This window comes from Nicotiana attenuata, unplaced genomic scaffold (genome assembly GCF_001879085.1).
Source record: "Nicotiana attenuata strain UT unplaced genomic scaffold, NIATTr2, whole genome shotgun sequence".
Classification (NCBI taxonomy): Eukaryota; Viridiplantae; Streptophyta; class Magnoliopsida; order Solanales; family Solanaceae; genus Nicotiana; species Nicotiana attenuata.
The window spans coordinates 53,610-79,178 of NW_017671536.1; the positions used below are offsets into that span (position 1 = coordinate 53,610).

Genomic DNA, 25,569 nt, shown 5'->3' on the forward strand with positions numbered 1-25,569 from the left:
TATTTAGATTCGGATTGGAACCTTGATAATTGCTATTTTAATCGTATTATTTGTTAACGGATTGCGTATTTGGGTTGAGAGTATTTAATTGGTCGGGCTTGCCTAGCATTAGTGTTGGGCGCCATCACGACCGGGATTGGGGTCGTGACATGTTTTCGCACCAACGCACCTTGGGCCACATGTGCGGAGCCGCAGAAGTGGATTTTGACCCTGTCCGGTTGAGTCCGCAGATGCGATAAGGAGTCCGTAGAAGCGGAGGCGCAGAAGCAGTTGAGGACCGCAGGAGCGGGATCGCAGGGGCGGCCCAGTGCTCGCAGATGCGGTCCCTACCCACTTAAGTGAATTCCGCACTTGCGATGGAATTTACGCAGGTGCGGCGCCGCAGGTGCGAAGAAGGGTCCGCAGGTGCGGTTTGACTAAAAAAGAGCAAAATCGAGGATTTGATTTCATTCTCCATTTTTGGACCTAGAGAGCTTGGCTTAAGGTGAAATTTCAAGGGATGTTCAGGAAAGCTTGTGGGTCATGTTCCTTACTCGATTTTGGTTGCATTTCATTAATCTAAGTTGTTTTCTTCATTTAATCAAGGAATTTGAGTGAGAAAGTTGGGAAAATGGGGGGAAAGTTCCCCAATCGAATTTCTTAGTTTCGAGGGAGATTTTGACATCGGATTTGGATAATTTTGGTACGAGTGAACTCGTGAGTGAATGGGTTTTCATAATTTGTGACTTTTACCCGATTCTGAGACGTGGGCCCGGGGAGGATTTTTGGGCGTTTTTCTATTTTCTTGCCTTAGCTTTGATTTCATTAGTTAAATTAGTTGTTTGTAGCTATATTTACATTATGTAATTGATTTGGCTAGATTTGGGCCATAAGGAGCCGGATGTCCGTGGAAAGAGCATTATTTCGGATTGATTTGAGCTTGGTTCGAGGTAAGTGGCTTGCCTAACCTTGTGTAGGGGAACTCCCCTTAGGATTTGGTACTGATTGATATATGAGCGCCGTGTACGTGAGGTGACGAGTATGTACACGAGTTATTTGTTGTAAAACTCCATTTTTCACTAAGTCTTAACCTGTTTTTCCTTGTTTGAACTACACTAGAATATATAATTAACTTGTTTAGGTTAGAAAAGCATGCCTACGTGTTTTAACTGTCTACTTGAACTCTGTGCAGCATGTCTAGTGATAATTACCTGTTTTCTTTGATGTGAACTTAGATTAAACTATTGATTTCCATGTTGAAACTGTTGTTTATATTGATTGAGGTGCATATTTACTTTGGGACTACGGAACGGTATTCCGGGAGATCCTCCTGTACTGCATATTTACTTTGGGACTACGGAACAGCATTCCGGGAGATCCCCCAGCACTGCATATTTACTTTTGGGAATACGGAACGGTTTTACGGGAGATCCCCCTGCACATCTACGTTTGGGACTACGGGACGGTATCCCGGGAGATCCCCATGTTGCTATTATTGTGTTTTGAATTGTTGGCTTCCACTGAGTTCTATTCCTGTTAGAATTCCGTATTTATTTTACTAAAATATTCCTTCTATCTTATTTCATTATATTTATACAAGTAGGGCCCTGACCGGATCTCATCACTACTCGATCGAGGTAAGTCTTGGCACTTACTGGGTACCGTTGTGGTGTACTCATGCCCTTTCCTGCACATATTTTCTGTGTGCAGATCCAGGTACTAGCTATCAACCTTGAGTCTAGCTGTGTGGTTGCTGCTTCAGGAGACTTCAAGGTACATCTGCTGCGTCCGCAGACATTGGAGTCCCCTTTTATCCCCTTGTGTTGATTTCCCCCTAGAGCAGTTAGAAACTCTTAGAAGCTTGTGACATTGCGACATTCCGAGTTTTGGGAAAGATGTTTATTGTATATGCCGAGTGGCACCATTTTCGCTTATTCACTATATGTGTTAGCTGTTATCTTTGTGGTTTTATTTTATTTCCGCAATATTATGCTTACCTAGTCGTAGAGACTAGGTGCCGTCACGACAGATCATGGAGGGAGAAACTGGGTCGTGACAAGGCATATATGACATTTTAGGCAAATCTTAGGCACATGGATGCGCAATTTTGGACACTATAATGGTGTAGACCAAGGTACAAATTTGCAAGGTACATTAGGTCGAACAAACAATACATGTCATAGGCTTGAGTCGTCATTGTCCTTTTGGCCCCACAGACCTCACAGATGTGTCCCTTAGGCTACGCCTTTATTAAATCTAAAACGTGTGTATTATATAAACTTGTGTTCTGTCTTACATTTCACTTTTCTCACACTTTTGGATTTGAAAATTGTCTAAAGTGTTATGTGCACCTTATTCAAGAGCTTACCAACCTAAATGCTTGTCAGTCCTTCTCTCTGATCTGCCCTTATCAGCTGCCCGATCCCTTATGAGTGTCATCTCCTACTTGTTCTTTTTTATGAGACCAAGTTCTAAAATTATTACAAAGCTAAAAAAAAATTAGAAATTAAGTAATGAGAAACAACATACTGTAATATTCATATTTGAAGATAGTTATCAACACCACTGGTTATATACAGTCAGACCTCTCTATAACAGCATCCCCATATAACAACACTTCACTATAAAAGCCAAACTTTTCCGGAATCAATTTTTATATTATGTTGTAATATATGTTCTCTATAACAACACTTCGCTATAACATCCAAAAATATTGGGAACAAACGAGGCTGTTATAGAGAGGTTTGACTGTATTGTTATTAGCAAGAACAAACCTAAATGCTATTGAATAATTTAGACATTTGCCACTATTAAAGACTGCGATAGAATGGTAAATACTCATTTATCCTTAATTAGAGGTCTAAAGTTCGAGCATTAGATATGAAGCTCTACCTTTGGTAGGAAATGCTATATATCCCCAAATAGGATTTTCTTACTCCAATTCGGATTTGTCAGACTCCAAAGCAGATACCAAATACCGGGTAAAAAATCAAAAGTTTGACATTTGCCACTCGCTAGAGTAAGGACTTATTGGCTTATCCCTCCCTTAATATCAAGAAAATGAAAAGTAAAGTCAAGAACAAGTTGTACCTATCAATTTAATTCCTTTTGATTCATTTATTACTTTTTTTAACCATCTCTTTTGATGTCAATTAGCCTCAACCATTTTGTAGTCGGAGAGTTAGATTATTGGTTCCTTTGACTGCATAATTCCTCCAAATATATCCTACAACAATATTGACATATAATCCTCTAAGTTGTAACACCTAAAATAAGATTTGAAATTAGATTAAGTCTAAAAAAGAGCCTATCGTTACGTATCTATTTTATCAAATGCAAGTGGAAATTTCTTAAGTTAAAATAGAGAGAACGAGAAAAACTAGAGAAAATGACACTGTATAGCCCTCTAAAAATAATAGCCAAAAAAATGTATATTTTTTGTACATATATACATTTGTGTGTTATATAAAAAAATTATACAATTTTTATACATTTTTCGGCTATCGAATAAAAATAATTTCTGTCACGAATTAAAAGTGAAAAAGGCCCGAAAAACTGTAGGTCGGACAAAAAGAGGAGAAACCCTACTTACTTAGGGTGTGCCATGTTAATTATGTTACTTAATTGCGTGTTAATTCAAATCCTATTTGGCATTCAAATTTGCCACTATGCTCAAGTGGAATAATTTGTATTAATAGCGAAAGTCCCTGTCTCATTTCTTAAATAATGACCAATGAATTAAATTAGTTCAACTTTTGTGCTCTAATAATAGTAATGAATTTTGTAACATCAGGCATGGGCGGATGTAGAGTTTGGCCGCGGGGTTCATCTGAATCCAGTACTTTCGATGTTGAGCATATATTTATGTGTACAAATTCATTAAAATTGCAACAAATAGTAGGTCTGAACCTATATCTTTAAAAATTACAATAGGTTCAATGTTAAAAACCTTAAAAGTTAAACACATGGAATCTAAATTCTAGATCCGCCTCTGACATCAGGTTAAGATGACTTACGACAACAATTAATTTTTTATAACAAGCACAAGAAGATCATTTCAAAGGAGAATAATAATCTATTATAGCTAATTAAATTATACTAATACATAATAATATAAAATTTTATGGGAGAATTATATTCCTTGTCACTTGGCCCAACAACCCATCAGAAAATGGCCCATGTTTGAAGCCCTTACTCAGTATAGCCCAAGCTGTACATAATCTGAAAATTAATTTTCACCAGTTAGCCAACCCCTTTTTTCTTCGTTCCCCTTTTTTCTTCGTTCCCCTTTTTTCTTCGTTCTTCTTCTCCTTCCCATATCAGCCTTTGCACCACAAAATTTCTCTACTATTGTTATTCTCCTTCAATTCTTTTCCGGATTTCAATGGTTAACTAAGGATTTGAAAAGTAAAAGTAACCATTTTCAAGTGGTTCTAAGATTCGATTTCAGAAATTGAGTTTTCCGATTAGTTAGTTGTTTGGAATGGGTGCTGTCTCAATTGATTGGAATCATCAAGATGTGTTCAAAACTTAAATTTCAAGTGATTTGGAGTAGATTTAGGCTATATTTGAGTTAAATTTCAGAAATTGAGTTTTCCGATTTGTTAGTTGTTTGGAATGGGTGTTGTCTCAATTGATTGGAATCGTCAAGATGAGTTCAAAACTTAAATTTCAAGTGATTTGGAGTAGCTTTAGGCTATATTTGAGTTAAATTCCAGAAGATGCCCAAGGAAGAAGAAGAACACGTGAAACTCCATTGATAGGATTCATTTGTATAATATTGTATAAATAGTATATAATAGTGTATAAACACAACTTATACACTATTATATCCAAGGTTGATACATTATTTACAGGTATTTGGTGAATTTCTCGCATTTTCTTCTTCTTCTTCTTCTCATTCTTGTTATACACCTATATACATAGTGTATCAAGAATATTTTCACTCTGTGATTATACATCTTTATACATTTTTATACAACTATATACATATTGTACCTCTTTGTATAAAAGTATATAACATTGTATAAAAGTGTATAAGCATCGCTGACGAAATTTTCGTACGATTTTCACTTGCAATTCTTGTATAAAACTAGTCCAAATCTCCAGCAAATAACTTCAAACTTTGTATACAACCTACTTAAACTATTTCTAATAAGTTCAAACAATAGCCACTCCAAATTTCTCACAAAATCATAATCGAAATTTAACAAGATTAGCATTAAAGGAGATGAGATTTTAGGTTTCTCGCGTCTATTTTTGCGTTTTGCAGTTGTGATAGGTATGTATAAACCTGAAGATATACAAAATTTAAATAAAAAAAATAGAGAAGTATTGGTTATGGAATGTGACGACCCAAAGGGTCATCACCTGTTTTTAATTGAATTATGTGTCCCCGAGGCCTTGAAAACCTCATTTAGTTGCCTCGATTTGCGTGCGCAGTCCGGGCGCGTAGCCGGAAAGCTTAAATATGAAATTCTGTGAAAAATGCTAAGTTTTGATGTTAAAATGAATAAATTTGATTTTGGACAATATTTTGGGCAAACGGACCCGGACCCGTGATTTGACGGTCCCGGAGGGTCCGTAGAAAAATATTGGACCTGGGCGTATGCCTGGAATCGAATTCCGAGGTCCCGAGCCAGAGAAATGAATTTTTTTAGAAAAATTGTTTTCTGGAAATGTTTAAGAAAATTGGAAATAAAATTTGATTAGAACATGTTAGTATCGGGCCCGTATTTTGGTTCCGGTGCCCGGTACAGGTCTTATATATGATCTAAGATGTTTCTGTGAAATTTGGTGGAAAACGGATGTCATTTGACGTGATTCGGACTTGAATTGCAAAAATTGATGTTTTAAGAAGTTTGAGAAAATTCTTTGATTTTGAGGTTTAATTCGATGTTCATGATGTTGTTTTGGTGATTTGATCGCACGAACAAGTCCGTATGATATTTTTGAGTTAGTATGTATGTTTGGTTTGGAGCCCCGAGGGCTCGTGTGAGTTTCGGATAGGCGTCAGAGTGTTTTTGGACTTAGAAAATCTAGTGTTTTTGTTGGTTGCTGGTGTCCAGGTTTTTGTTCCATGCGATCGCATAGGAATGTCCGCAATCGCATAGAGTTAATTTTGGTAGTCATCAATTTGTTCTATGCGATCGCATTGATTCTTTCGCGGTCGCATAGAGTTAATTTTTGTAGTCATCAATCTGTTCTATGTGATCGCATTGGTTCTTCCGCGATCGCACAGAGTAAATTTTGGGAGGTCACAATTTGTTCTATACGATCGCATTGATTCTTCCGCGATCGCATAGAGTTAATTTTGATAGTCATCAATTTGTTCTATGCGATCGCATTGATTCTTCCGCGATCGCATAGAGTAAAAATTCGCCCAGTTATTTTAAGTTCTAAAAGCAGAATGCATTACGGGATTCTCATTATTTTTCACAACTTCTTCTTCTCCAAAGCTCTTAGGCGATTTTTGAAGCATTTCTTCACCAAAACTACTTGGGTATGTAATCTTTAACTTGTTTTCTTCCACTTTCATCAACACCCACTAGATTTCTAGGCCTAAAATATGGAATTTTAGAAAATTAGGGATTTGGGTAGAACTAGGGCTTTTTGATTTTTCTTGATTTAGACCTCGTTTTGGGGTCGAATTTGAAAACAAATTATATATTCGGGCTCGTGGGTGGATGGGTGATATGAATTTGGTTCGAACCTCGTGTTTTGACCAAGCAGGCCCGGGGGCGATTTTTAGGATTTTGGGAAGAAAGCTTGAAAAGCTATAATTAGCCATTGGGTTTGATTTGTTTAGCATATATTGATACTATGAAGTCATTATTGTATAGATTTGATTGAGTTGGAGCAGAATTCGAGATGGAAAGCGGTTGTGGTGGATTGATTTGGCCGTGGAAGTTGAGGTAAGTGTTTGGTCTAACCTTAGCTTGAGGGAATAGGAGTTGAGTCTTATTTTGCTACTTGCTAATTGTCGAGTACGATGTATAGGCATGGTGACGAGTATCTATACATTGGTGTCTAGCATGACCGTGAGTCCTATATTGTGATTTCCATGACTTCGTTGTATTATTCATGCCTTGGTGATTATTACTATTTGTTGTGCAAAGATGTGGAAAGAATCGTGACTTATGGATATTGAGGAGCGTTGGCTCCAGTTGTATAGCGAATTACGAAAGTATAAGTGATAATTGAACCTCTAGAGCATTGGCTCGAGTTGTGAAGTGAATTGTGAAGTAAAAGTGAGGAGAGAAAGGATCATTATGCTGTCCCTTGGCGGGCTATTGTTGAGTTGTGGTTCCCTTGTACTGTGTTCTTAATTGATATTACGGACGCTTAGGTTAATGTTTTCTTGTGTTGAGTGATGACTATAGTTATAGCTGAGATAGTTAAGTGTTGTCATAGGTTGGTTATAGCTGAGGTAGTTAAGTGTTGTCATAGGTTGGTCATAGCTGAGGTAGTTAAGTGTTGTAACAAGATTGATCATAGTTGTGGTAGATAGATGTCGTAACTGGATTGATTATAGTTGTGGCAGTTAGATGTTGTAACAGGATCGGTTATAGCTGCGGTAGTTAGATGTTGGGACCAGTGCGGTTATAGATGTTTCTCCCTTGCCGGGACATTTGATTTGATATTTTGTTCCCTTGCCGGGAAGTTATTATATTGTTGTTCCCTTGCCGGGAAGTTATACATTGTTATCCCCCGTCGGGATTATTTTGTTATATTGTGATTATGAAATGGGATCGTGTGGCACGCCGACCACTTATATATTATGAAATGGGATCGTGTGGCACGCCGATCACTTATATATTATGAAATGAGATCGTATGGCACGCCGACCACTTACATATTATGCAATGGGGTCGTGTGGCACGCCGACCACTTATATATATTATGAAATGGGATCGTGTGGCATGCCGACCACTTATTCTGCGTTAGAAGAATTCAGTGGTAGTTTCCTTATTTATCCCTGCTATTCTGTTTATCTGCTACCCCCAACAGCATGTTCCCCTCCCAGTCTCAATTATTACTTTCCGTTGTTATTTTGTTGTACTTGTATATATAGATATATCTGCGCAGGTCTGTATAGTCCTGTCTAGCCTCGTCACTACTCCACCGGGGTTAGGCCAGGCACTTACCAGCACATGGGGTCGGTTGTGCTGATGCTACACTCTGTGCATCTTTTTGCACAGATCACAGCGCCGGAGCAGCAGCTTTTGGACAGCAATAGTCGATTGGGAGTTGATTTTAGTCCAGGGACATTCGAGGTAGCTTTGCTGACGTCCGCAGGCCCGGAGTCCCTTTCTATTTTATTCAGTTTGTTATCATTTGTACCGAAGCAGACAGTTTTATGTTTCATTCAAACCTTGTATTTAGTATTCTCTAGACGTTCGTGAGTATTGTGACACCAGTCTTGGATAGAGGATCTTGTTAAACTTCCGCATTTTTCTTTCAGTGAATTACTATTTGAGACTTCCGCTTTATCACATCAAGTTTTGTTTTTATTAAATGATCGATAATTGCTAAAAGAAGTAAATTAACTTGGCTTGCCTAGCTCCCATTAGTAGGCGCCATCACGACTCCCGATGGTGGGGAAATCCGGGTCGTGACATGGAAGAAGGCACGAATGAGTGTTGACTGAATGGGGAACTAATTTTTTTTTTCCAGTTTTGTTTGCAAATGATTCTTTTTCATTAATTAAATTAAATATTTATGGGTGAAAAATGAGGAGAGAGCTACAATAGGGTTAGTAGGAATAAATGAGGTTGTTATAATTAGAGGGAATGAGAAAAGAAAAGATCTTATTGATATTTGGCTACACATTTGCAAACTTATAACTAGGCTAAAATAGTACACGGTCAACTTATGAAGTGCATTATTCTATAATTTTGTCAAATTTATTTTATTACATTGTCTGTTTATAACTTATTCTACTAAAATAAATAAAGGAAAACGGGAAGAAATGTGGTGCTAACATGTAAATGGGTCTTCATAAGCATTATCTTTATATGAACGTGGCATTAGATTAAACCCTTAAAATCTACTATTTCAAAATAAACCTCTTATCCTTTAAACCGAAGCCAGATTGCACTGTTTTTTTTCTTCAACTTCTTTCTTAAGACATAATTAAAGTAAATAAGAATATGCTCTATAGCTTAAATGTTTAATATAATATGAGAGTCGAAGGAGTCCTGAGTTCAAGTCTTACCGCCACTCATTATAAAAAGAAAGTCTCATATGTGCTTGACTCGTAAAAAAGAATCAAGTTCGAGTGAAGGAGCGTATCGTGAAAACATAATTAAATAAATAAAATTTTAACTCTTTCTTACGACTTAAAACTATGAAATAAAATGATCACACACGCTTCCACACTCCCAAAACCTATATGGAAAAAATTTACTACTAAAAAAATAGGAAGTAACGACTGATAAATTATGTAGCTAAACAGAAAAATTCAATTAATAACATAAGCGACACATTATCTAAAAATGTTGTTCAGATTCACTATTTACTTTTTTCAGCCAGTAAACATAGATTATACATTGATTATACAAAGTTATACACATAATATACATACATTATACATATAGAGTATTATATATCCGTCGGTTATTTTTAGTTTAACCGATTAAGTGTGCGGCTATTTGAATTAGTTAAATTATTGATAAAAAGTTTGAAGATGATAACAAGATTTTTAACATTTTCTTTAGTAATATAGCAGCTTCTAGTCCACTTAATGACAAAAAATAAAACTCACAAATGGAAAAAAGAGAAGAAGAATGGAAGAGAAATGAGAGGTCTGAAATTGCCAGCCTTACATTCTTTTGATATACACATACCATGTACAAACAAGAAAAAAATATATGCTAAAAGCTCTTAGGCTATGGGTTGGATTGTGTATTACCTTATCCTATCTCCAACAAAAATAAAACCCCTTCTTCTTATTTCTTCATATTTCTCTCTTTTCCTATATCCTCTTAGTTATACTCTCAAGAACAACAAAGTGAAAAGAAGAAAAAAAACAATGAATTTTCATTCATAATATTCTTCTTATCTTGCTTCTTTTTAAGTTCTCTTCTACTAATAAAAACCTTCCATTTGCATTTTCTTGATATATATATGAATATATGGGAATTTGAAATTCTTTATGTATTGCTAGTGTTATTCATTTGTGTAAGTTTTTATTGAAAGAATTCGAACACGCCGCGTTTTACTGAGAAGTTTGAGGAAGAGAAATAATGGCTCCTAAAACAGGAAAAGCTAAGCCACACAAAACTAAGGGGGAGAAGAAGAAGAAAGAAGAGAAAGGTACCTTATCTTTTTCTTATTATCTTGAATATATCTTCATGATTTTTTCCCTTTGTTTTTTTTTTTTTTTTTTGCTATTTATCAAAATTTTAATCTATGACTCAAATAAATTATTGTTTTACTATGGTGTCTTACCATCTTTTACATTTTTCTCCATGTTTAGTAAGTTTCTAAATTAGTCATGTTTCTAATTTTTTTTAATTCAATTACACTTGCACTACTAATTTATGATTAAAATAATTTTTAGAATAACTTTTTCCTTGTGTCCACCACGTTAATTAATTTAAAACATTACTCCAATTCAAGTTATTTTATCACTTCAAAAATTTACCTACCACTGTATCACATGCCACCTTTTTAGAAGAATTTAGGTTATATGTACTAATTGTGTAGAAATATGTACAAAAATAAGTTTTTATAAGGTATGAAATATCTTCTTTTTTTTTTTTGGGCTAAATTTAAAATAGATGCTTTAATTTAGTGTATACTTCAATCCGCGACACCAGCATCTATATGAACACCCTTTACCACTGAGTTGGAGCTCTCAATTTAAAAATATCTATAATAAATATTAGTAATTACTAGTAACTACATTAAAGTGATAACTCGACTGTTATTATTTGTTGAACTACCTTAATAATACATACTTTTTTTTATTGTCAGTGCATATAATTTAAAACTCGAAAAGAAATTATTGTTCATGCAAAGACTATTTTTTTTCTTCTTTTTTGCTTTTTTGTTGGCATTTTCTTTTATAACTTAGCCGGAGTTAATTCTTGAATTACAGTTCTGCCAAACGTTATAGAGATAACGGTGGGAACACCTGAAGATTCGCAAGTGTTGCTTAAGGTAAAGTAACTGACAGTTAATTGCTAACGGTAGTTCGTTGAAAAAGGAAAAGAAAATTAACGGAAGTTAGAAGAGAATAATATGGTGCGCGTATATGACTTTGGTCAATTTTACAATCGTTGACTTTAGGGAATATCAACGGACAAGATTTTAGATGTGAGAAAGCTCTTAGCCGTCAATGTGGAGACGTGTCACGTGACCAATTACTCCTTGTCACATGAGGTAACATTTTATAATTTTTTATTTTTTTTATTTGGATATTTTACTCTTAAATTAGATATTGCATGTCATTTTCATCTTCCATTCAGAAAATAATTCAATTTTTGGAAAAAAATGCAACCCAAAAAAAAGTTGTTTTATCATGTGGCGCTGAGCCATTTAATAGTAGAAACAAGTTTACTAGAGTAAAATAATAAAAAAAAATATTTGTATAATTAGCTTCAATTTGTTAAAAAAATTACATTTCAAATGTTTGTATATTAGCTTTAAAATTTTAAAAATAATATTAAAAATAAATGATTGATGTAAAGAGCTTTATGAGAATTAAATGGTTAAAATATAATTGTGTTTATTTAAACCATAATTTTATCCAAGTAAAAAAGCAATGTATTTGTGTTACTGCTTTAGGTATCAGCACGACTACACTATGACTTTTCAACCTAAATGTTTAGTATTTGATTATATTAGCAATTTTTAAACTCGTGACTGCTCTTATACTATATTGAAGTGCAAAATATCAAATATTATTTATTTTGAAAATTAGATCTTTTACTTTTTCTTCTCAGAGTTCTCTCGTTTCCTATGCTATCAAATAATAGTAATAAAATAAATTTATACAAATCAATGTTGATTAACATTATAGTAAGTTTCTTATCATACTTTCTAAGTAATCAAAATTATATTATTTTAAATAATTATATTCTGTAATAAGCTTTTACTAATATGATAAATTTAAAAAATTTAAATAGTTAAACTCTATTTATACATATATGGAAAATAATGATGGCATTTTGGAATGGGACAGGTGCGAGGAACAAGGCTAAAAGATACAGTGGAGATTGTGTCGCTCAAACCGTGCCACCTCAGCCTGGTCGAAGGTACTGTTCTCTATGCTCTCGGTCCCACCTGATATGCAATACTAACAAAATGCGAATATATATATATATATATATATATATAACGAATAATAATTAATTTATATACACAGTATAATTTGTCGAATGCAGTAATAGCTACACCTTAGAGATTGTTTGGTGCGAGAGAAAAGGGATAATTAATTTCGGGATAAAATCCGAGATGAGTTTATCCCATGTTTGGTTGAAGATAAAATTACGGTATAACTAATCTCGGCGGTATAACTAATCCCGATATTTGTTATTACAGGATTGTAGTATTATTTTTATCCATGTGAAAGGATGAAATAACAATCCCGGAAAAACTAATCCCGAAATAATTAATCATGGAATAACTTGTTTCCCATCCAAACGACCATTTAGGGATCTTTGTAACAATCTTAGGTTCAAAATTTTTGGGTGGCACATATTTTTGAAAACTATATTTTGAAGTTTTCAAAAGCCAAAGTTGCAACCTCAAAGTCAGTTTCTGATATCTTAAAGGATTCAAGTTGTCATGACCCAAAATTCACTAGTCGTGACGGCATCTAATTCAACCCGCTAGGTAAGCCAACTAACAAATATTCAATTTCAATAATATTAATAAGACAACTAAACAAAGAATTCTCTGAATCTTATACATTTCCCAAGGACTGGTAGTGCAAATTATGAGCTTCTAAGACTAGAATTTACAAAGCTAATATGAAATAAATACATCTTCTGTTTGAAAAGTACATAAACAGAGTTTTAAAATCTAAGGCTACCATGAACAAGAGGCAGCTACAACATGGACGCAGGTACATCTTCCAATCCAGCTCCCATCTATCACAGCAGCATCGACATCTGAAATCTGCACGCAATGTGTAGGAAGTGTAGTATGAGTACAACCGACCCTATGTAATCAAAAAATAACAAATCTAACCTCAGGTTGAAAGTAGTGACGAGTTGGAACATAGGTCGGGTCCAACACCAATAACCAACAGCAATTCATAACAACGTAGAGCATATGAACAAGGACATAACTCAGAGATAAAAAGATGTTCAACTTTTGCACAATTTTTTCGAAAATAGTTCTGCTTTTCAAGAATATCGTGAAAACCCAAATCCTTTACCGAAATCGTCGAAAATATGAGACAGTTTGAAAACTGTAATTTTTCATGAAAAAAAATCCTTTCCACAATAAATAAAATGTTCCATTTCCTTTCCAAATAACAAGTGTGAAATACCACTCTATGCCCACATATCAATGTGTGTAAAAAGAGTCATGAATGATGTGATACCGTACAACATGAGGAAAAATGCATCTCTATACATGTATGCCATGTGTGCATGCCAATGCCATGTATCTCAGAGATGAATCATGTACTCACACTCTTAGAGTACTCAATCTCATTGTCTCACACTTTCCACTCATCATACTCAACCACTCGGTACTGTATATGGCCCATACGGCCCAGGGAAGATCCATCCCGGAATATATACATCACTGACCATCAGTCACTCAGTACCGAGGAAGGCCAATCCAACCCCATGGAGAAGATCCATCTCCAAGTATATAAATGCTTCGAACAAGATCCATCCCTCAATATAATCAACCGCGCTCACTGGGGGTGTGTTACAGACTCCGGAGGGGTTTCTTCAGCCCAAACGCTATCATAATCATCAATATAACCGCTGCGGCGTGCAGCCCGATCCCATAACTGTCACTCACAAGCTCTCGGCCTCACTCAGTCATCAATCTCTCTAGTCTCACCCACGGGATCACAATGTCATGAAAACTGACCTGGAATAATGATATGATGTATCAATAAGTAACAACTGAGACCGAGATATGATATGAATGCATGATATGACTGAGTATGAAATATCAATGAAATCAGTAAGATGACAGCAAGTAACGACCACTATGGGTCCTAACAATATCAGCATAAAGCCTAAACATGATATCTAGCATGACTGACAGCTCAAATTACTTTATAACATGGTGAAAACACATATATCAACAAAATGGGACCACTATACAGTGCCCTGGAAACAACGGAGTCACAATTCACAGGGTCGCCCACACGCCCGTCACCTAGCATATGTGTCACCTCAACATCAATCACATAACAGGTAATTGGGGGTTTCATCCCTAAGCACTTAGTTTAGAAGAGTTACTTATCTTGAACAAGTCAATTCCAACACCGAGCAAGCCAAGCGATGCTCCAAAAATGCCATCACACGCGTAGCGACCTCCGAACGGCTCACAACTAACCAAAAGCAACTCAAATACATCAGACAAAGCCCAAGGAAACAATTACAATGATAAAGATCGAATCCTACATCAAATCCCAAATTCGGCCAAAAATCACATCCGGGCCTACGCCTCGAAACTCGACCAAACTCACAAAATACGATAATCCATTCGATTACAAGTCCAACCATACTAGTTTCATTCAATTCCGACTCCAATTCGATGTTCAAAACTCAAAAATTCATATTATGAAACTTTAGGTAGTAAAATAAGTTAGTTACTTTGAAGAATTAAGTAGTTATTCTGTGCGAGAAATACAAAATAGCTTCACTGAAATTTTTTTGAAAATTTGTTGTCACGTCAAAAAGTACTTTAAAGTCAATTGGTGTTGGTTGCCTTGCATTGCAAAGTCTTAAAAGCTGCTTACACTAATTAGTTCAGTAAGAATAACAATTTATGTCTCTGCATCTTGTTGTGGTGAGTTGGCAAAATTGAAGCAAGTACCATAGCAAACCGAGGAAAAACCGCTATGACAGTTTACTTATCTTTTTTAAGAATTTGCAAATTTCAGAAGTTTTATTTTACAACTTAAATACATCTTTTGTATATTATTTATATTATCTTTTAAAGATTTATATTATTGACACATAATACGCGTGCAACGCGCGTACACTAAAATTAGTATATATATATATATGCAAGATTCTGTTTAAGTTTATGACGTTCGATAACCCTAAATATTACACATAGGTCCGCATTTGACAACGAGGCTTGCATTAGTGTTACACAAAATATATGCTAGCATTAATTAACATAATGTAACTTTTTTATTTTATATGACATTTCTTTATACTCAGTATGACACTATTCATAGTTTTATATAAATTAATTTTCATAACTTTCAAAATATTAAAATCTAACTAAATTTTCTGTTATTTTATTTATTGTGCAGAGGATTATACAGAAGAACAATCAGTGGCTCATATTAGAAGACTTCTGGACATAGTGGCCTGCACCACTTCATTCGGCGGTTCATCTTCTTCACCCAAACCGACCGGTCGAACCGGTTCAACCGAACCCGGTCTAGAAAATGCCGAATCAAAATCAAGCAAGCCCAAAAGCCAGGAACCGAAAAAGGCGGCCGGTTCACCTAAGGCCAAGCCGTCGAAGCCAGATGCCACCGCCGTATGCGGCGGTGCGGACGCCGGCGACTCGGCGGAGAAAGGCGACCCAGCAATGATGTGTCCCCCACCCCGGTTGGGACAGTTTTATGACTTTTTCTCTTTTGCTCATCTCACCCCTCCAATCCAATGTGAGTTTTAAATTTTAATTCTATTTTTTGTAATATGTAACTAAGTTTAATAATTTTCATTATTGGGTTTATGTTATATATACTTCATCCGTTTTCCAGTTCATGTGACATATTTTGACTCAATCTTGTATATAAGATCGAAAGGAAGATTTTTGAAACTTGTAATTTTAAATATGTCATCTCTTCGTTTTGGATAAAATAAAAAATTTAAAGTTAAATTATTAATTATTTTTAATTATAAAAATATGTTACTTATTCTTTATTGAATGGAGAAATAAGGAAATAGTGTGACATAAACTAGAATGAGGGGAGTGTTTTTTTATTATTTGATTAACAGAAAAGTCTTCAACTTTCGTTTCAGTTTTTTTTAATTAGTGAAAATGGGGTGCAAAGAAATAAGTAATTCAATTAATTGGAGCTGGAAATGCACATGAAAGAATTTTCAGTGGCATTTCATAGCTGCAGTTATCTTTTTTTTTTGTCCTTTTAAATGACAGTGGTGTCCGGGCCAGCTTGCGAGCTGCAAATATCTTTTTAGTGTTAAAAAATTTGTCATAAAGATATTTGCCTTAACTGGTAATTTGTTGTTTGGTCTATCAGAAACAACCTCTCTACCTTCTCAATGTAGGGGCAAGGTTTGCATACCCACTACCCTCCCTAGACCCCACTCGTGAGATTACACTGGGTTTGTTGTTGTTGTTGGTAATTTGTTGTTTGATTTATGCAGATATTAGGAGATCAAGTCGACCATTCCTTGAGGATAAAACAGAAGATGATTTTTTCCAAATAGATGTGAGCTTTCTTTGTTTTAAATATAATGTGGCAACTTTTGCAAATAGTGAGGGGTTCTTAAATTTTAGAACTCTATCATATGGAGTCATTGTTTTGAATAATGATTCTTGAAATATATTACAGGTCCGGATTTGCAGTGGCAAGCCAACAACCATTGTTGCTTCTCGGACAGGTTTCTATCCTGCTGGAAAACATGCTCTTTTGAGTCACTCTTTGGTTGGATTATTACAACAATTAAGTCGAGTTTTTGATGCTGTGAGTAAGAATGTGTTTTCTTAATACTTTATCGTCTATCGAACCACAAAGGTTCAGTATGTAGTGGCCAGTGGCGGAGCTAGAATTTTTACTTCATTAAAATATAAAGAAGTAAACCTACGAAGAAGCGGAGAAGAGTCAATATATAGTATATATATACATGTATGTGTTGCATTTGCGACATCTGAGGCTCCAAGGCCATTTCGCATTTGCGACCATTTGGTTCACATTTGCGAGCTGCACAATTGCAAACAAGAGTTCACAATTGCGGCATCTGCAGCTGGGTAAAAATAGAGGATTTCGAGATTAGCTCATTTTATTCCATTTTTGAGATCTAGACTTCGCCTAGTGGCAATGACTATATATGCCTCATTGTTAACTGTTTGTTTGTTCCAGGCATACAAGGCTCTCATGAAAGCTTTCACTGAGCACAATAAGGTTAGTAACATTTGCGATTATCTTGGTTTCAATAATGTTAAAAACAATGAATGCTCAAGAATGGTTACCTTTTCTTACAGTTTGGGAACCTCCCTTATGGTTTTCGAGCAAACACATGGGTTGTCCCTCCTTTTGTTGCCGACAATCCGGCTACTTTTCCTCCCCTTCCGATGGAAGATGAGAATTGGGAAGGAAATGGAGGTGGACAAGGAAGAGATGGCAAACATGATCATAGGCCATGGGCAAAGGAATTTGCTATTCTTGCAGCAATGCCTTGTAAAACGGCGGAAGAAAGGCAAATACGAGATAGGAAAGCGTTTTTACTTCACAGTCTATTCGTCGATGTGTCAGTTCTCAAAGCTGTTGCTTCCATAAAGCATCTAGTGGAAAACAGCCAAAATGGAACAAATCAGTCTAGTTCATACGAGGAAAGAATTGGAGATCTTCTAATCAGTGTGACAAAAGACATCTCAGATGCAAGCAAGAAATTGGACAACAAAAATGACGGGAATCAGGTGCTGAGCATGTCTGCGGAGGAGCTTGCAAAGAGAAATTTGTTAAAAGGCATAACTGCAGATGAGAGTGCTACAGTTCATGTCAGTTTGAATATAAATTTGTTTCTCTTTCGTCATTTATCTGCAAGTAGATTTTATTTATCTTATGATGTTAATTTTTTTTTTTTTGGTAGGATACTTGTACCTTGGGTGTAGTGGTTGTTAGACACTGTGGCTACACAGCTATTGTAAAAGTTGCAGCTGAGGTGAACTGGGGGTCTAATCCCATTCCTCAGGACATTGAAATTGATGACCAGGCGGAAGGAGGTGCCAATGCATTAAATGTTAACAGGTCAGTTGAGTTAACCAGAATCAGATACCAATAAGATTTAACGGATAATTACATTTTTGGGCCACCCAAAAATGATAGCTGGCAAATGTATATGTTTTGTGTATTGCGTTCGAATATACATATAATATATATAAATATACATAAATGTACATATAATATACATAATCAGTGCATATATTTTGGATATTTGGGCTACTGCCTGTATTTATTTTGGGCCCTGGGCCAAAAATGAAAGAAGCCGTAAGATTAATGTATGTACTTTAGTGAATTGTTTCTGATTTTCATGAAATATTTTCTTTACTGTATTCTTCATTTTGGTGCAGCTTGAGAATGCTATTGCACAAGTCATCAACACCTCAGTCATCAAGCCAAGTACATAAATTACACGGTGCAGATGTCGAAGACGTTGTGGCTGCTAAGTCTTTAGTAAGACAGGTGCTCGGCGAAAGCTTGCACAAATTACAGGAAGAAGAAAGCAAACAAGTGAAATCTATTAGATGGGAGTTGGGTGCATGTTGGGTGCAACATTTGCAAAATCAGGCCTCCGGGAAAGCTGAGTCAAAAAAAGCCGATGAAGCTAAAGTAGAGCCAGCGGTAAAGGGTCTTGGGAAGCATGGTGGCCTGCTGAAGGATATTAAGAAGAAATCAGATGACAAGATTTCAGGAAAGGAAGTTTCTTCAAGTGACACTAACAAGAAAGAACTAGAGAAACAAGACGAGGAAACAGAGATTCTTTGGAAAAAGGTGCTACCTGAAGCAGCATATTTGCGCCTAAAGGAATCAGAAACTGGTCTTCACCTTAAGGTGTGTAGCAATTTTTGTTGTTACAAGTAACTTTTGCAAGAGGTGATCATATCCAGTTCTTAAAACCAAGTTCTGGTTCTGTTTATTTTGTCAGTCACCTGATGAGTTGATCAATATGGCACATAAATACTACGCTGATACTGCCCTTCCAAAACTGGTTAGTGTGCCTCTATATATTTTGCATGTCTATCCTGCTTCGAAATTGAACTAACGCTTGCTGGTTGCAATATTTGAACTTCTGAAAGGTTGCTGATTTCGGGTCGCTGGAGCTTTCACCTGTCGATGGAAGGACACTGACAGATTTCATGCACACCAGGGGTTTGCAAATGTGCTCCTTGGGGCGCGTGGTAATTGCTTCAGGCCTTACATTTAGCGCAATAAATCTATGAATGGACGTCATTTCTAACTTTATTAGTGCAGTCCCCAGCCCTTAATTTTTCCTTTATTTTATAGTAAGGGAAGTATAAATTTCTATTAACTACAACTTTGGAGTACTCTAAATCTATGTTGCACGGACTCTCCGAAAATGTCGCCAGGTGCGTGTAGGATCCTCCAAAAAGAGTGTATTTTTGGAGGATCCGACACGGGTGTGGCAGCATTTAGAGAGTTCGCACAACATAGCTCTAAGTCGAACACTTATTCTTGCATTGACAAACAAGTATTGAATTAGACTAGAAAGGACCCTAGATAAATATCAGGATCTAATATTAGTGTAGCAACAGTGCTACGCCCTTATTCCCAGCTAGTTGATATCACCTGTATGGATCCTTTCTGTTCATTATATTTTGTCCTTCTCTAAGTTCGCAGATTTGATTGGTCTTTTGAGACAACTTCCCACCGTATGATTAACCTGCTGCATAACAGCAATAGCAATACTTCAAAACTCTCTCGTTAGCAGAGTCAGAAACTCTGACCTTTCTAGCTTTTATCCTTTTGGAGAGTCTTCTGTGAATAAGAATTGGCTTCAAGAGAGATTTAACCAAGTTTTCCTCGAAAAATTTTTTTTTACCAAGTTTCTTTACTCCATGTTTCAGCTTAAATTCTTTTCTATTGGCTTATTTAAATCAGTAAATAGGCTCTTTGAGAATCCTGTTCTATATGAACAGCGACAGAGGAGTTGAGGGAAGGGAAAGTGGGAACTGTTATTCTCTTTGATGTCTTCTTGGTAGAAATGTTCCTTCCAACTTCTAAGTTTTATTTTAATTTCTAAGGTTGATATTTAGCATTACTTTCTTTTACTAACTTTTTTGCTTCTGATGTTAGGTGGAACTTGCAGACAAGCTTCCTCATGTGCAATCTCTTTGTATTCACGAGATGGTCGTTAGAGCTTACAAACACATACTGCAGGCTGTTGTTGCAGCAGTTGATAATATTGCTAATGTGGCTGCAGCAATAGCTTCTTGTTTAAATGTATTGCTCGGGACGCCATCTGCAGAGAATGGTGATTCAGATGATGACTTGAAATGGAAATGGATAGAAGCTTTTCTTTCGAAGAGGTTTGGGTGGCAGTGGAAGGATGAAAGTCGGCAGGATCTTAGAAAATTTGCTATTCTTCGAGGTCTTTGCCATAAGGTATGCAAATTCGAATGCTAAGAAATCGGTGTCCTGTCTTTAGTAAGTCTTTCTCTCCTCATCCGTACTAACAATTATTATTACAGGTAGGACTTGAGCTTGTTCCCAAAGACTATGATGTGGACTCTCCATTTCCTTTCAAGAAGTCGGATATAATAAGCATGGTCCCCGTGTACAAGGTATACACACTAGTTTTCAGTTTTTAGATGTGGAATGTGAATTATTAGGAGGACTTCAGGAAGTTTTAACAATGGTATATGTTCTCAACAGCATGTTGCATGCTCGTCAGCCGATGGGCGTACGCTGCTGGAATCATCCAAAACTTCCCTCGACAAAGGCAAACTGGAGGATGCTGTAAACTATGGAACTAAGGTAACACTCGTTTTGGTTGAATGGCACATCTTGATATATAATTCAAAGTCTCGAACTGATATTTGTTTTAATCGTGAAGGCACTCTCAAAACTCGTGTCTGTCTGTGGTCCTTACCATCGAATGACAGCTGGTGCATACAGTCTCTTAGCTGTGGTACTCTACCACACTGGAGATTTTAATCAGGTATTAGCTTATAATTGGATTTCTGAATTGGCTTCAGAAGCAGAGTGTTCTACTTCAGGGAAAAACTTTTTACAGAAATTCAGCATACCGCATTATCTGACCATATTTATTTCGCTGGATACAACACTGGTTTTCTCTAGTTTCCTTTAACATGTACGAATCGTGATTTTCTCTCTTATATCTGTAATGTTTCCTCATATCAGGCTACTATTTATCAACAAAAAGCTTTGGATATTAATGAAAGAGAACTTGGACTTGACCACCCAGATACGATGAAGAGTTATGGAGATTTAGCAGTTTTCTACTACCGACTTCAACACACAGAGTTGGCATTAAAGTATGTGGATCTGGTGTTGAAAGTCATGTGATTATTTTTTTACGATTAGGACATTGCATCATCTTGTATGTGAACACATCTTTATGTTGAAGGACAAAACTGAACTAACTGTTTTTTCTCTATTCAGGTATGTGAATCGTGCCCTCTATCTTTTGCATCTTACTTGTGGACCTTCACATCCAAATACTGCTGCAACATATATAAACGTGGCAATGATGGAAGAAGGTCTCGGAAATGTCCATGTTGCACTTAGGTACCTTCACGAGGCTCTTAAGTGTAACCAGAGACTTCTTGGAGCGGACCACATTCAAGTAATTTCTTTCTCTTCTCTATCTATTATTATGTTTTGAGTGTCTAGAAAATCAGCCTGTTGGCATCTTATTTTTAACCGAAATGTTTGTTTCCTCCAGACTGCTGCCAGCTATCATGCAATTGCAATTGCTCTTTCTTTGATGGAAGCATATTCCTTAAGCGTTCAGCATGAACAAACTACGCTTCAGATTCTACAAGCTAAACTTGGACCTGATGATTTACGTACTCAGGTAAAAAGTTAGTTTGTAAGTCTGGTCATTCAGTTTGTTCCCGATGATGATCCTCGTGTCAATCTTATTCAGAATTTTCTGCAGGATGCTGCTGCATGGCTTGAGTATTTCGAGTCCAAAGCTCTCGAACAGCAAGAAGCTGCACGAAATGGTACCCCAAAGCCCGATGCCTCTATCTCTAGCAAAGGTCATCTAAGGTAATATTCTTTTTTCCTATTCCATACTTCCATTATTTTTCTAGTTACTCTTGGGAAGAACCAGAATAAAGTAATGTGTGACATCTTATATATGCTAATCAAAAATTGTTTTCTCATTGATATACGTAGTGTCTCGGACTTGTTGGATTACATAGCTCCAGATGCAGAGATGAAGGCTAGAGAAGCCCAAAAGAAGCAAGCTCGCGCAAAGGTTTGAGTTTCGACTTCTGTCGTTTGCATTTCCTAATATACACAACCATTTTCTTTTTAGTTTACATAACTGAAGTATCCTGTCCACATTTCCTCATTTATTGTACAGGTTAAAGGCAAAGCAGGGCAAAATGGGGGAATAGCTACGGATGAATTTGAGAAGGATGAACTTCTTTCTCCAAATAGTCCTGTTCTGGAGAACTCCAGTGATAAAGAGAACAAGTCTGAATTAGACAACAAACAGGAACTACAGATTGCAGACTCTACACCTAAGCAATCTGATCACATTTTGGTAGAACAGACACTAGTGGAGAAAAATGATGACGTGATACAAGAGGATACGTCTGAGGAAGGATGGCAAGAGGCTTTACCCAAAGGCCGTTCAATGATGGGGCGTAAGCTTTCTAGTTCTAGGAGACCTAACCTTGCAAAACTTAACACCAACTTCGCGAATGCTTCCCATTTACCAAGAGCTCGAGGTAAAGCCACTAATTTTACATCTCCAAGATCGAGTCCAAATGAATCTGCAACATCGTCTACGCCATCTCCTGCTTCAAAGAAGTTTGTGAAAAGTGCTGGTTTCAGCCCTAAGCTAAACAGTGCTTCTTCACCAGCTGCTTCTAATCCCAAATCGGCACCCATCAGCCCTGCTCCAACAGAACAAATTGTCAAAACCAATTCGATTGTCAGCTCAATCAGCGTTCAGGCAGCTGGAAAACTATTCTCTTACAAAGAAGTTGCTTTAGCTCCACCCGGTACAATTGTAAAAGCAGTGGCAGAGCAATTGCCGAAGGACAATAGTTCAGAACAAAACAAGGAAACTGTGGCAACAGATTCAACGCTGCCGACAACAGCGAGAAACAGTGATGGAGAGCAGGCTCAGAAAGTCAGTGAACAGAAGCAACATAATGATTCTGGTGGACAAACCAATCAAGAAGTCAATGACCCTCAACAAAGTAAAGCAGAAGGACTTGTATCAGCCAAATCTTCGGAGGGTACAAAAACTGACGCTTCTGGAGAGAAGGAAGGAGATGTCGTCACAGCTTCAGAAGTAAAGACTGCTGCTAAAAACAAAGGAGTAGACTCAGCAAATAGCTCGGTCACGGGGATCCAAAATGATGATTCTTCCACTGATGCAAATGTATCTCCCAAAGTTGATATGCCAGAAAGCAAAGCTGATAAAATCCCCGACACCTCTTCTGATTTTGAACCTGCTGCTGATTCGGCAACAGAGAAGGATGCTAGTTTTACAAATGCAGGAGCTGCAGTGGAAGAGAAGAATGATGATGAACCTACCGAAAATGCTAGTACTGTGCCTACTGAATCAGATAAGCAAGGTGATTCTGAGACTGCAAAAGAAACAGCCAAGAAACTTTCGGCCGCTGCACCTCCATTTAATCCATCGACTGTTCCAGTTTTTGGCACTATCCCAGCAGCAGGTTTCAAGGAGCATGGAGGAATATTACCCCCTCCTGTGAATATCCCTCCTATGCTTACCGTGAATCCTGTTCGTAGATCACCGCATCAGTCAGCAACAGCAAGAGTTCCTTATGGCCCACGCTTGTCAGGTGGCTATGGTAGGTCTGGAAATCGAGTTCCACGAAACAAGCCTGTTTTTCTCAATGGTGAACATAATGGAGATGCGAGCCATTTCACTACTCTTAGAATCATGAACCCACATGCAGCCGAGTTTGTCCCTGGTCAACCATGGGTTCCAAATGGCTTTCCGGTCGCTCCAAATGGTTACATGGCTTCCCCAAATGGTATGCCTGTTTCACCAAATGGATATGCCATATCACCAAATAGCATACCAGTGTCGCCAGATGGTTCTCCAGCATCTTTGAACGACATGCCAACGACTCAAAATGACCTTCCAGTTTCTCCGGTTGAGGCAGGAGACTCCCCTTCAGCTGTAATTGTGGAAGGTGCTGCTGAAAACCACGAGACGGCAGAGGCTGATGGGACCGACGTGGAACCCTCCAGTAGTTTGGTAACAGCCGACACAGGAAGTCAGCAGATCACACAGGATCAGGAAGAAGATGGGGAAAAACTGCAATCTGACATGCCTAAAGATGTTGACAAATCACAATGTGAAAATGGAGAAAAGTCTGGAGATACAGCTGCACCATCTGATGAGATTACTGCTTCAAAAGAAACATGCAACACTGATTCCCCTGAGGAGAAAGCAACCAAGCGTTGGGGAGATTATAGTGATGGTGAAAATGAGGTTGTTGAAGTAGCAAGTTGAAGAGTTACTACATTTGTGTTAAGAGCAGTGACCTGATCTTGGTCTATTAGTTTTGTCTCTTTACTTTACAGCAGACTGGGGAACCCCCTTAAGGACAGGAATTGAATTTAGAGTTACTTCCTGCTTAGGACACACGGTGAAGTTCAAAGTCCGGTAATGCGTCGACTTCCTGGTACAGTTTGAGTTGGTTGAAGCAAGCTTGGTGGAATTTTTTATTAGCTCAACCATAGGTTGCTGCACGGAGATTTATATCGAATCCTAAAGGAACTGAGTCTTTCCATGTATGTGTTAAAGTTCCATTTTTCTCTTCAATTTTGTGGGCTCGAACAGAAGAAGCAAAAGATTTGCAACTGTTTCGAGTTTGTCAGGTGATACACTTGAGATAAACAAATGGTGCATGAGAAGCAAATCCTCTTCTAAAATTGAGTTCAAGATTGTTTGTTTTCTCCTCACATACTTTTGCAATAACCAGGTTTGAATGCTGATTACCATCCTCTAATAAGTGATGCTTTATAGTTTAGTCTATAACTTTTTGTATAGTAAAGACAGCTTCATGGATTTTGTAATTTATCTTACCATCCTCCTTGAGTGCAACTCTTTGGCTTCTCGAAATCTACTCTTGACTTGCTTTTCTGAGCTTTGCATATGCATTTTAGTTATTACTTTCACAAATATTTTACCTGATCTAATTTATACTATTTATTAAATCCGTAATATATAAAAATAAGGCCATTGTTGCATAATAGAGCCATTCTGGAGGTAATATCTAATTGTTGCTAGGAATTATTTGACAATCAAGTATGAATTTCATAATCCAATTCAGTCCTTGAGTTAGTAACTTTTTTCCCCTCCATGGAGTTTGAGAAGATAAAACAGGGGAGCCCGGTGCACTAAGCTCCTGCTATGCACGGGGTCTGTGGATGGGCCGGACCATAAGGGTCTATTGTACGCAGCCTTACCCTGCATT

At 37.0% G+C, this 25,569-nt stretch overlaps 1 protein-coding gene across 2 annotated transcripts; it reads left to right on the plus strand.

Annotated features, from left to right (window-relative positions):
• The first annotated feature begins 9,886 nt into the window (after positions 1-9,886).
• LOC109208853 (protein TSS) lies at positions 9,887-25,235 on the plus strand. 2 transcript variants are annotated; one of them, XM_019372010.1, is made up of 23 exons: positions 9,887-10,296; positions 11,084-11,145; positions 11,275-11,367; positions 12,170-12,242; positions 15,446-15,805; positions 16,533-16,597; positions 16,721-16,852; positions 17,249-17,290; positions 17,371-17,886; positions 17,979-18,136; positions 18,460-18,940; positions 19,035-19,097; positions 19,186-19,287; positions 20,204-20,512; positions 20,599-20,691; positions 20,783-20,884; positions 20,964-21,068; positions 21,272-21,405; positions 21,533-21,716; positions 21,816-21,947; positions 22,020-22,144; positions 22,274-22,355; positions 22,464-25,235. In XM_019372010.1, exons 1-23 carry the CDS (start codon positions 10,227-10,229, stop codon positions 24,600-24,602), a joined length of 5,622 nt encoding a protein of 1,873 aa, XP_019227555.1. In that variant the 5' UTR covers positions 9,887-10,226; the 3' UTR covers positions 24,603-25,235. The 2 variants fall into 2 exon arrangements, with proteins under 2 accessions (XP_019227555.1, XP_019227556.1); XM_019372011.1 differs by having other exon boundaries at positions 9,888-10,296; positions 22,032-22,144.
• Positions 25,236-25,569: the final 334 nt, after the last annotated feature.